General features: G+C 30.6%; 1 protein-coding gene across 1 annotated transcript; it reads right to left on the reverse strand.

Annotated features, from left to right (window-relative positions):
- Positions 1-12,053: 12,053 nt before the first annotated feature.
- Positions 12,054-12,443, reverse strand: LOC140433928 (uncharacterized). The gene has a single exon (XM_072521900.1). It carries the CDS (start codon positions 12,441-12,443, stop codon positions 12,054-12,056), a length of 390 nt encoding a protein of 129 aa, XP_072378001.1.
- Between the last annotated feature and the right edge of the window lie 1,749 nt (positions 12,444-14,192).

The following is a 14,192-nucleotide window of genomic DNA, read 5'->3' on the forward strand; positions in this document are numbered from 1 at the left end:
GCTCTATCGGTTGATAGCTATCGAGTTTCGACGTTAACCTGTTAGTTATTACTCTCATATGCAGTTTGTACATTTGGGACAGCAGGGAGATTGGGGGATAGTTCTTCAGAACTTGCCTGTTTTTTTTGAAGAGAAGTATTGTCAAACTTTCATTCCAATCATCTAGGACTTCTCCTTTGTAAAGGCATTCGTTGAAAAAAAAAATTTCACTTCCCTCCTTCAACATTTCTACAAGTATTCCATCTGGGCCCGGAGCCTTATTATACTTTAGTTGTGCCATAGCTTTTTTATTTCGAAGGATTCTATGTTAGAGAATATTTCTGAGTTGACATTCGTTATCTTTTTTTTAAGATCTTTCTTTGCAGTGTTATCTGGGTTCTTGTTTGAGGAATATAAATCACGGTAAAATGTTTGAGTAACTTTTAGGGATTTTGGTCTTTTCTCTTATTTTTTTCCATCTTTATTTTTCAATGAGATTATTATAGGCTTTCCTAAGTTTGATATTAGGCATTTCAGGTCTCGGTTCCTTTCCATTATTTTTTTTTACCTTGTTTTCATTATAGATCCTTAAATCTTCCTTAACTTCCTTCTTTATTTGTTTATTCAATTCTTTGAAATCATTGGTGTTTAGCTTTCCTTTGCTTAGAAATGTGCGCCTCTTTTCCATCAACCGTTTTGTTTTGTCACTTATTCTGTCTTCTTTATTTTTCGTTTTCTTTGCAACAGTCAGTTTTGCTTTCAAGAGCTTTCGTTGCATTTCTTTATTAATTGTTAATGTCGGAGTATTCTTGGTAATAATGTTCTACAAATTCTTTTCTTAAGACTTTTTTCTACTTATCTCTTTTCTATCATTTTAGTTTAATCTATCTAATTGCAATAATTATGTGGCCTGTTTCTACTAGTTTTCGTCTGTTTAATATGAATCCTTGCTGTTAAAAGGCAATAATCGCTGCCAGTTGTAAATCGATTGAGAGCAGTTTATCTTCAAAAATGTCTTTGTTCCGACACCAAAAGTAATGGATTTCGTTTTTTGTCTTTTTATCAGAAGATATCCACGTCCGTTTTCGGTTTTCTGGTTTCTTGAAGTGTGTGTTCATGGCATATTAATTTTGTTGTTCTAAGAAGTTTTATAATTTTTCTCCTCTTTCATTTTCAAGGTAGTGCAGACTAAGCATTCTACCCAAATTTCTTAATTGATAACACTTAGAGTTGAACTTTTTACACGTATTCCAACAATGAGTCTTAAACGATAAATGAGAGTAGAAAGTTACTCCTAACTTGAACAGGAGCGACTGATTACTGGACCAATCAGAAAAGGTCTTCAGTGAGTATGTTATTTTATTTTGTAAAAAATTTATGTCTTTATCACGATATAACATTGTTGAGTCATCTGCATAAACTGATACAAATGCATCAGACATTACATATGGTAGTTCATTAATATGCAAAATAAATAATATCGGTCCCAATATGGAGCCCTGTGGTACTCCATTCTTATTAACAATCGGACTGGACATGCTCATAGATTCTAACTCGATGATTCAAACCAACTATAGCCAATTCCCCTAACACCACATCTGTACAATCTATCGAGGAATACATAGTGTTGCATACAATCAAAAGCATGACTGAGGTCAGAAAATATGGCAGTTACATTTCCAATGTTTTCAATTAAGATTAAAACTTCCTTATACAAACTGTTAATGGCTGTGGAAGTAGAAAATCTATTTCGAAATCCATGTTAATGTTTTGTAATAATTCGGTTGATTTTTTAGAAATGATGAAAGTTGTTTTAGCATTTCATATTCAATAATCTTAGTAGTCCGGTCTGGTTAAAAGAAAGGTCGAAAAATGTTTCCCAGTTATCTGAAGCTTTTAAGACATAGGTGGTGGTTACTAGATGACGAATAGATGAAAAGGTACTCGTATTTTTACCTTGCGTTTTTTTTTACAATAATTTATGGTCACAATTTGATTTTTTGTCTATAAATTTTTTACCTTATATTTTAAATAAACACTATTTATACAATTTTTTTATATCAAGAATATCTTTATTTTTCCGTTTTTTAAATTAAAATTGATAAACAATTTACGGAGATATTCGCAAAAAAGCAGTTTTTTTGCACTAATTTATAACTTTTATTAATTTTTTTATTAACCAAATAAAATGTTATTACTACATTTAAACATCGAGCAGTTACCGTCTTTTAAATTTGTGTGAAATTTCTTCCCGATCGGTCAAATAGTTTAAAAGTTATTTAATTTATTTATCCCTGAGGCTAATTATTTAAACTATTGATTTTGCTCTATGGATGATGCTAGACAAATTTAGCAAATTTAATAGGATTCTTTAGAACTTAAGCTATCTCAGAATTTAAAAGCATATTGCGTTTTTATTGAAATTATTTACAAAATAAACGTTTGAAAAAGGGGTATGTTTTTTACTTATAAACAATTGTAATAACTTCTATATTTTTCAAGATACAGACTTGTACGTACAACCATTGGATAGCTGGTAAAAAAACTCACAATAAAAAAACCTATAACTAATAGGAGCGAAGTTAGCGACTATTTTTTAAAAAACGTATCGAACAGCCCTTCGAAACGAAGGTACTTTCGAAAGATCGGCATGGAAAGTGGAGAGGATAACTGTTTTAGTTTTAAGTTTTTCAAAAAAAAATTTCAAAATTTCTTTAATACCTTGTAACGTTATAAATGTCACATATTTGATATTTTTTTTTAGTAATTATTTTACTTCATTCTTTTGATATTATTCACGTATTAACTTTATCTTTTATTTTACTATTTTTATTCTAAAAATAGTTGTCGTCCAAATTTTCATTCAAACCTTCAATTAACTGTATATTTACTAAATATTCTGTCAACTAAATATCTTTAATTTCATCGTTATTTTTCATTTGTAATCTTCATTATATTTCAGACTATATCTGACTCTGGTATGTTCTATCCCACAGACAGGGGACATATAGAAAGAAGATATTTGTTAATTAAGAAAGGGTGATAGGAGTTTTTAACAATAATATATATATATATATATATATATATACCCGGTATTTAAGCGTTCCACGCCCTTCCGGTAGGGATCTATGGCATATTCAGATACCAGCATATTCTAGACTAAGCCGCAGATTCATTTTTAGAATTTTAAACTACTGCGTTAGCCTTTTTGTTTTCTGTTCACCGAGCCGGGGATTTGAACTGACATCTCTCGCATTGAAGCGAAGGAGAAGCCAGCCGCCCAGCCCGCTTGGCTATCCGATCGACTTTATTTAACAATAATACTTCTTAATAAAAGTAGTGATTCTGTTCGGTAAAATGCATGTGTTTAACCTGAGAATGAGTTTCATCAGAAAGATCAAAACCATTGAACAGTGACAGGGTGCCCGAACCTCGGTCCAGTTTTGATCCTTATCTATAATTCTGAGACATGGGCGATAAATGTCGCCAATGTTAATAATTCAACTCCACCATTCTAGCTAAACACATATACTCCGGTTAGAAGTTATTAAGAGCACAGTTTTTATGACGTTGGAAGTAATATTTTTGCACAAACCTGATACAAGTTACTGATATTTTTTTTCATCCTTGGATAGTCCTCTAAAGAACGTTGTAAAATATTGTCACAAAAACTGAGCTATCATGCAAATCGCGTATAGTTCTTAATTGTCAACACTATTTAAGGGCCAAACCCAAAAGACATTTGTAACATAAAATATTGTAACTTTAAAATTTTGTTAAACTTAAAAGCACACAAATTTATGCACTCTAATATGTGAAAAATGAATTTAATTTAAATTTACTTTAAAAAATGTAAACTGTACCTATGTCAATTGTCGAAACATACTTTGAAACAAAAAAGCTAACTTTCCTTTTGATCTGAAATTTATTTTTCATATTTGTATAATTCCTGTATATTATGATATTGAAAAAATAACTAAATTGTCTTTTCTGTATTTTGTACTCCTTTCTTTGTGTGCCAAATTTATCGTTAATATTCGAAGTTCTGCACACTGTAATATTCCATAATAACACTGTCTGAAAGACCTTCATTTTATAGGATGCAGCTAGTGCCTTGAATGGTGCATACAATTTTAAAATATAAAATAGAATCTCAAGATGGTTGTTACAATAGCGTTCACTGTTTTGAAATTGGAGTATTTTGAAAAAATCTATACGAAAGAATATTTTATGATGTTAGAAAATATTTATAAACACTGGTTTTTGTATAAAACTGTGTTAATTGTTTCAAATTTTTTTAAGTTGTTATATAAGAAAATTAGTATTTAGAACAATACAATTTTGTTAGATTTCTAAGACACCAATGGCAATATGCTGTAGCTCATTTCATAGATTTTCCCCGAAGAATAAAATGTTCCGATCAAATAAAAAAAAAGTACTGTAGCGAAAATAACAACTCAAAACGTTAGGGTTGGTGTAAAAGCAGAAATGAGAAACGTTGTATATGATCTGAATGTAAAAGGGGAACAAAATTTTATTACTTAATGTAGAACTGAAAAATAAATATTTAAAACGCTTCTAATAAAAAAACAAAATTTATTTAATTGACTAATATTTGTATTTTGAGAACAATTTCCGAAGTGGAGATTGAAACGTCAATAAACGTACTTTAACCTTTAATTGTGGCTTATTCCCATTTAAATAGTAATTACTTTAACATGCCACAAGAAAATAGCTTCACAACAATATTGAGACATGCATGAATGCCTTCAATTTATTTTTTTTATAGTATAATGTCAATGATTCTTGAGTAATAAGAGAGCTATTGAGTTCATAGTTGCGTATAAGAGTAAGAACGAGAAAAAAATGTAGGATTGAATTTAAGTTGATCTAGTCAAAATGCGTTCTTTCTTTGGTATACTTATATTATGTGGAAGAGTCATATAATCTTATAAGAAGGTGCATAATTTAAATACAAATTACGCGTCCTATTAATTAATCTTCTCCAAGTCGGGATATATTTAGTATTAAGTATTTGGAATTATATTTGATTTAATAATTTGGATACGAGAACGTAACCCGAGAGAAATCAAAACACTTGCAGAACGTTGGTAGAGGTCTGGTCGAAATAATACAAATTAAATTTGTTTTTTTTTACTGTCATTGCTTTATCTGAAAAACTCTTATCCAAAATTTAGCACTTTTGGGTACTATTAGAAAAAATAGAAAGGGTCTGTTCAAATCATTGCTTGAAATGACAGATCGTCCTCTGTATCCTTCAAAATTTTTGTTTACTAGAAACATTATTTTAGTTTTATAACCAAGCTTAACAAATTTGTTGTATTTTTATCGACCTTACACAAGAAAAATGAAATTTCTGGTGAAGACCAAAAGTTTAAATTAAAGATTATTTTGGATTACAACTAAACCAAAAGTGGAATTGATATTTTAGATAAATAATCTGAAAATAAACATGCAAAAGATCAACAAGAAGATGGCCCTTTTGGACGTATTTTGTTTAACATTTTGGATGTTGCATGCTACAATGCTTTCGTTTTATGGAATATGAAAACTCCTGAATGAAACACACAAGTAACATAAAACATCGCAAAAAACTATTTCTGGAGAAGCTTGGAAAAAAATTAACCCCACCCGCTATAAAACGAAGAGCTGAAGCAATACAAGAAGAACCCACCGGGTACCATCAGTCCGTAATCATTCAAAACGTGAAGAAATCCATATTTTCAAAATTAAATTCAACTACTACCAAAAAGACAAGCATGGGGGACTATTTAAAAAAATTTAAATAAGTACAATAATTTAAGATTATAATTTTTATGTTTTTTTGTTTTTTGTTAAATTAAAGATACTTTTTAATAATACTGACTAATTAGCATGTTAATTTTAACTTTAAAATATTTGTTTTAAATCAAATTAAATAAACTTAAATAAAATTAAATAAAATTTTATAAAACTTAATAAAATTTCACAAAATTAAATAAAATAAATAAAATTAAAGAAAAATAAAAAAAAATAGAATTAAATAATATTAAATACAATTAAATAAAATTACAAAAAATTAAATAAAATTAAATAAAATTAAATAAAATTAAATAAAATTAAATAAAATTAAATAAAATTTAATAAAATTAAATAAAATTAAATAAAAATAAATTATAATCGAAATATTGGTGAAATTAATCTTTTCGATCATCTTCATTCTTGCTGCAGCATTGCCTAAAATTTTCGAAGGTGGTGGTTGAAACTTTGAAACAATTTTGTCGATGCTAGTATTGTAAATGCGCTTATTATGTACAAAATTTCAGCTTTAAATAAGTACCCTCGAGTAAAACCTGAAACACAAGTAGTGATCACAAGCATTCTGTCAAATCAACTTGTGGATGGATTTTCTTGAAGAAATTGTCCAAGTTCTTGGTTAGCAATAGGAAAAAATAAAACAAAAAAGATAGATGATAGAGCGGTTACTGTTGAGAATACAGTGCGACTGACAAATATTGGCGGCCATTCGTCCTGCCCATCTCCATTTTAGCCTAGCTATCCTTTCGATTACGTCAATCACCTTGGTTCTTCTCCTCACCTCTTCGTTTCTATTGTGTCTCGTAGAGTTACTCTGCGAGAGTAACTCTGCGAGAGTAACTTTGCGAGACAAAATAAAAAAAAAGAGTAAGAAAGTGTTTCTGCTCGGTATGTCAACGCTGGGAGGACGAATCGATCAAATACTCTTTTCTCTTTAGGCATATTGGTAGCTCACTTTTAAAAGTTTCTCTTAGTTTTTCATGTGCTGCCCACCCAAGACTGAATCTTCCCTTCAGTTCACGAGTCTGGTTTTCCCTGCCTATCATAATGTCATGTTCTAGGTATTTATATTATATTATATTATTATATTTTTTAGATTATATATAAGTGTGCAAGATGCACTACTAGCGCTGTGCAATTATATTTTATTGAACTTTGATAAGGGTAATAAACTTATCTGTTTGTTTTTTGACTTAGCACTAGCTTTTGACAGTGTAAATCATCCAATACTGCTGGAAAAACTTTATCATACTGGTGTAATAGGAACTGCGTTAAAGTGAATCCATAGCTTTTTTCATACCAAGGTCAATGTGAATGGGAATATAATATTTTCTTCAGAAGAAAGTGTCCTCTCCAGAGTTCCATAGGGAAGTATCATTGGCTCTCTTTTATTTTTAATTTTCGTCAATGATTATTTAAATTAACTGATAAACGATAGCTCAACATGTTTGGTTCGAAATTCATTAGATAATTTTTCTAATGCAATAAGTGTTCGAGTAGAAAACGGAACAGCAATCAGGCTGTTATGTCACTCAATTGGCTGACGATACCACAGTTGCACTTAATTCCAAAAATAAATTCCAAAAATATGACTCATTACTATTTAAATAATGCCCTAATCTTAAATGGATCAAAGGCCAATATGGTAACCTTTTCACCTTCTACTATGCAGATGAGTCCATTAGTAAAACTTGACAATGGGTCAGTGGTAAATAGCCACTCCACTAAGTTGTTAGGTGTTTACCTGGATTCTAATTTGTCTTGGAGCTCTCACGTTAATTATGCAGTGGGAAGTTTGTCTGTGCACTGTTATGTTCTATGGCAACTTTTGGAATTTTGTCTCCCTAGATATATTAAAACTTTACTATTTTGCTTATGTACAGCCAATTTTGCAATATTGCTTAGTTTGTTGGGTAATTTCGCTGTATATTTTCAGTTGTGTTGTTTATGTAAAGACATAGATGCAATTTTATTTGCAGAAATGATGTTTCCTCAATGAGCGGCTACAATTTTCGTTACAGAAATGATTTGGTAACCCCTGTTTGTCACATGACCGTTGTGGGCAAGGGGTCTTACCCAACATGCGTTCGTTTGTATAATAAATTACCTAATTATGTTAAAGAGTGAAATATTTATGTATTTAAGAGAACAGTTAAGGACTTACTTCTGGTAAACACTTTCTATTCGTTAGAGGAATACTCTAACTCTAGGCATCTTTTTAACAATTTGTATGTTTTTGTGTATAATTTATATGTTTTTATGTTAAATGTTTTTATGTACTTATAGTTTTTGCTGATCATAGATTGTATTTGACCCATTTCAATACAGATGAAATAAAGAATATTGATTGATTGAGTGTTTGATAATAATCTACGAGATCTACTTCTTACCCACCCATACTAATGTTCTGGTTAGGTACTAAATTTGTCATTATTTTTAACCTATTTAAACCTATATTTTCTGTAGCCACAACGAGTTTCTGTACCATCTCTCTTACCATTCCTTAGTCCTCAGCTATTACGACAATATCATCGACGAAACGTAAGTTGTTTAGATATTCTCTATCTATTTTTATTTCCCTTGTTAGCCTTGTCAGCCAATCCATGTTTCAACACAGTATTAAAAACTTAAGGTAACATTGGTTCTCCTTGTGCAACCTGCCGCTCCATTTTGCTGCGATTACTATTAGTATGTAATTTAATGTTGTTGCCTGTAGGTATATATTATATACGTTTGCTTTATCTCCTGCTTTATGCAATAGAATCATAGAAGCGTTTTTCTAGTCGGTTGGAATATTGGAATTTTTTCAATTAATAGTGGATAACGTGGATCAGACAGTAGCATTATCCTGTAAAGGAACTCTTCAATCCTTTCTTTTTAATAACAGCCAGATCAGTATCGTTGATTGTGTAAAATTTCTTGGTATTTTTATAGACTGCAACCTTACATGGTCCCTTCATATCGATTTGTTAAGTAAAAAACTAGCCTCAACCTGCTATGCAATAAGATCTGTTTCGAAGGAAATCAATTTAGCATCTTCCAATATAACATATTTTTCTTTATTCGAGTCTCATCTTCGATTGGGCCTTCCTTTTTGGGGTTCTAGTACAGCTGCTAAATCTGATGTTATTTTCAAATTACAAAAAAGAGCAATACGGTATCTTTTTGGCCTCAATAAAATAACACATTACAGAAGCTACTTCAAAAATCACGGGATTTTAACTCTTAACTCTTTATGTATATTAGAAACTGTTTGCTTAATTCGTAAACACCTACATGTTTTTTCAGCAAGACCTAATCATGACTAGTCCACCAGAAATTCAAACTTTGATGTGTATTTACCGATCCCGTCCAGTGAGTTAGTAAAGAAATCTATATTATATTTGGCAAAAAAATTATACAACCATCTCCCTTTGCAACTTAAATCTACAACTTCTTTCCTTAAATTCCGTAAATTGACTAAAGCCTATTTATCCGAAAGACCATATTATTCAGTGAAAGAGTTTCCTAATGAATAACTAAGAAATTATAGCACGATTAGGTACAAGTAACTAAAGTATTTTTATGTATGTATATTTGGGTATCACATGCAGCAACTTAAACTTATTAGTTTGTAAGGTTTTATTATGCAATTTGTAATTTATTTAAATTATGCAATGGATTGTATATTTTATTATCTTTTTTGTCTGACATAAAATTGTACGATTTTTAGTGACAATAAAGCTTATTATTTCTATTTCTATTTATAAAGGTCAATTATTTTTGATTTTCTTCAGGGCCTCTTTGATTTCTGATTTTGTTATATCCGGCATTCAATCTGATCCTTGGTTAAGTACACTAGTTTTTACTATAATTGGAGGTTGCGTATTATTATTTTTTTTCTTGATCTATATAGCTCTCGACTATTGTTAATAGAAGAAGAACTCCTCGACTATTGTTAATATTTCATCTATGTTCGTAGGTTCTTCTCCAGCTCTGTTTCTTATTTCCTTTTTCCCTTTTGTAGACTCTTTCTTAAAACTTTAATATTAATATGTAGGAAGCTAAGGAAATACATAACTACTTGGAAGCCGTAAACGAAAGAATGATAAAAATGAACCTTACGATTAGAGAACACAAATGGACAATGTTGGGTGTATACGCAGTAAATGATGACGCACCAGTAATCATTAAAAACGATTTTTTTGAGAACTTGAATTTAAAGGTTGCAAAAGTCAGCGCATCTCGAGAAATTTTTATCTTGGGAGACTTAAACAGCAGAACTGGAAAAAAAAACCATTACGAAGTTATAGATCAATTCGGAGAGGACCACGTAAATGATAATGGTACGAGACTAATATCATTAGGCGAACAAATTGAAATGAAAATTGCAAATGTATTTTTTCATCACAGAGACATATACAAGTACACAAGGACGCAAAATACGAGAGGGTTAAAATCAATCATAGACTACACAATCATACGACAAAAGACAAATATGATTGTACAAGATGTAAGAGTATTGAGAGAGCTACCTGTGAAATCGATCATCACTTATTAAGAGCTAAGATCACATTTGGAGTAAATAAACCTAAACAAGAAAAAGAAGAAAATGAAAGGGAGAAAGAAACACAGAAGAAGTATAACCTAATCAGCTTAGAATAAGAAAGCGTAAGAAAATTATACAGAAATAGATTAAATCAAAAATTGCACAATAAACAATTTAATAATAATGAAGAACATTACACTTACATAAAAAGGTGTCTTCAGGAGGCAGCAACAGAAGCCATTGGATACCAAATACAGAATCAAAGAAAACTTCCATATTGGTTTGAAGAAGAAATAGAACAAGAATAAAGAAGAAAAGAGATCAATATCAAAAATTTTTAAATACAAAGAATATAACGGATAAAATAATCTACAGGGAGTCTCAAGCTAAAGTACGAAAAATGATATGTCGGAAGAAAAATGAACCATGGCAACAAAAGTGTAACATGATAAATTCACATCTAGGAAGACAAACGAGCACAAAAAGTTGGAGAGTCTTAAAATATTTACGACAAGATAAGAAGAGAGACATACATAGACATATAGAGTGTCAACAATAACAGTGAATGACTGGGACCAATATTTGGAGAAACTCATAAGGAAAGATAGACCACAATTTAAAGACAGCAACGAAACACAAATTATAAATATTTTAACTTCGCCCATACGAATAACAACGAAAGAAGGAGAAGATGTACGTAGATATCTAAAAAATAACAAAGCACCAGGTCTAGGTAACATCCCTGCAGAGTTTATTAAACACGGTACAACCAAACTATATACAAGTTTAGCTAAACTGTTCCAAAACTGCAATAATGTAACGGCAACCCCAGAGGAGTGGAAGACATCATTCATATCCACTATACACAAACAAGGCAGAAGGGATGAATGTAAAAATTAGAGAGGCATTGACGTGACAAACTCGATTAGTACAGTGTACTGAAAAGTAATTAAAAACAGAATAGAAAGCGAATATAAAGACTGAGGAACAGCCAGGATTTAGGGCAGGTAGATCTACTGTTGACCATTTGTTTTGCATTACACATATTATTGAAAATAAAATAGCCATTAATCAAGAAGTACATTTATTGTATGTAGACCTACGAAATTCTTGTGGCAGCGTACCACATTAAAAATTATGGGAAACATTACAGAAAACAAACATAAGCATGAATTTATTAAATGCAACGCAATGTCTGTTGTTGTTGTGTCTTTCAATGAATTACCAATATATTTTCGAACTCCTGAATATTAATAAGTTTTGTCCTATTCTTTGGTTGTTTCTTATTTATCATTTCTTTTTCGGACGATATCTCCGAAACTCTATTTTCGCTCTTAACAACTTATATGATCACATCTTGTAGTAAACTGGTTTAACATATATAAATCTTTAAGTAATTTTTTTTTGTTAAAAAATAGTCGATTTCATACCTTGTATTTCCATCAAGGCTTTCCAATTTCCATCTTCTGTGATTTGTAAAAAAGCTGCTTAATTTATAAAGATTGTTTTAAAAGAGAGAAGTTAATAGTTGTTTGCCTGTATCATTTCTGCCTTTGCTTCCAAAATTTTCTATTATTGTCTTTCTCCGTGCCTATTTTGGCGTAGAAATTGCCACCTAATATTACGAAGTGGCCAGGATCTTAGTGGGCATCTTAGTACTTACTATACATCAATCTTTCCTTAATATTGATATGTTGTTTTAAAAAAATACAAATAGTTTAAACTATTCTTACTCCGATGAGGAATAACTGCAACTGTCACTCTCACTATTAGTAGCAACTTCTATAATCAGTGATTCCACAGTGATCTCCATATTATTATTAAGTTCACAGAATTTTTTTTCTGCGGTATTTTCAACCTGCTCCACACAGTTTTTCCTTTTTTCCGGGGTTTGGTTGTTTAGGACTTCATCAAAGAGGATTTTTATATCTGCAAATTTAACATTTTTGTTCTTGGCAGCTACAACATTTTTAGCATCAGCCCATATAGGCTCAATTGGATTGAGCTTACAATGATACGGTGGTAAATGGAAGATAGTTTTATTTTGTGTCATTTCGTCTACGACACATGCATTACAGTCTGTCTTATGTGGGGCCACTAATTGCAAAACTTTTGACATATCGTCACCAAAATGAATATCTTTTGAGTATAGCTAATGTTTAATTTTTTATTTGTTCCAGGATGTAGTATGTACTTTTTCAATTGTTCAAAGCATTTCCAAGAACTATCACACAGTTGTCTTCTAAAAAGGGCAATCTACTTGCAAACCACCTTTCGGAACTCTCAGCGTTTATCTCTTCACTATAATCGCCGCTCGTTTTTGACTTAAACATTCATAAACCATTTCTACAAAACCAGTTTTACTTATGTGTGTAATAATAAGTCTTTTGCCCTTTCCCGATGGATTTTTAAGATCTGTTGATAAACCAGACCAAAACGCCTGCCTTAAAGTTTTGTTAACCCACACATGGGATTTTGTATATCTTGCAAGTAACCTTGTTTCGTCTAAATAATAATTTTTTTATTTTGTTTTTTATGGATTTTTTAAGGACTTTTTTCAAAGTTTTTTTATGGATTTCAGGATATTTCATCTCCACAAAATAATATTGTCTCGAGCTACCAAAGCACTATTTCTGACCCTTCGTACCTATTCAAAATCAAGTGATTTGAGAAGTTTATAAAATATAATGTATTTACAAATTTGATAGGTTTTCGTCCTCGTTAACATCCAAAAGAACTTTCTGTGTAGTATGTATTTCGTTTAAACAAAAAATGATGCACAATTCGTCTTATGGCAGATTTATCGATATCAATAATTTTATCTTACATAGTTTTAGTGGGGTTTAGTCTTTTTCGGAGAGATCATTTTCGGTATTCTTCTACTCTCTTAAAATTCTATCCTCAGAACACGTACAGATACACGTACTTAAAAGAAAATTCTGTCTGTTTCACTACATCCGATACCAAAGCTTCCGGTTTCGATTCTATTGTCGATGTATAAACATTATAAAAAACACTTTTACTACTACGTATACTTCAAATTAACAAAGAAATAATTATAATTACTATTTTAATGGGAATAAAGCACAATTGAAGTTAAAAATAGGTTTATTGACGTTTCAATTTTCACTTCGGAAATCAAACAATTTTCGAAGTGGAAATTGAAAAGTAAATAAATTTTTTTTAAACTTCAATTGTAGGTTATTTCCATTCGAATAGGAATTACTTTAAGATGCTACAAGAAAATAGCCTCAGAACACTAAAAAATAATTATATACACCAATAGTTCATTCATTAGAATGAAATGACTTCTTAATGCAGAAAGAAACGTTGAAAAAGTTACACGCGGATACTCGACTGATACTGAACAAAACAAGTCCAGTCGTTAAACAATAGACCACGCCTCTTTGTTTACGTGGACTATCGCTTCCCGATCAAAATATTATAGCATGGGATTTTAAAGAGTAAGTGATAGATGCCTACACAGCGCCATCTTAATAAAATTTAACTTTACATACTAAACATTGATGTACAAAATTATTTTCACAATTTGTTACTGTACATTAAATTAATTACTTTACGCTAAAACAAGGTAGAAATCCCGAATGTTGGATAAGTTAATATATAAAATGTGTGTTTTTTTTTCTAAACAATCACCAGCTTGTTTGCTTAAAGCAATAATAAAGCTATAAGTTTTAATCTACTATTTTTTTTTGAATTATATTGAATAATACATTAAAATGTTCACCCTCATTTTCGCAAGATTACTGATATAAAGTCAAAAATAATAAACCCAGTAAAACTGAACATTGCAAATCATTTGCTGGAGGATTAAGGTAAAGAATTATTCGACCCTACATTTTTACGC

This window comes from Diabrotica undecimpunctata, chromosome 2 (assembly GCF_040954645.1).
Source record: "Diabrotica undecimpunctata isolate CICGRU chromosome 2, icDiaUnde3, whole genome shotgun sequence".
Classification (NCBI taxonomy): domain Eukaryota; kingdom Metazoa; phylum Arthropoda; class Insecta; order Coleoptera; family Chrysomelidae; genus Diabrotica; species Diabrotica undecimpunctata.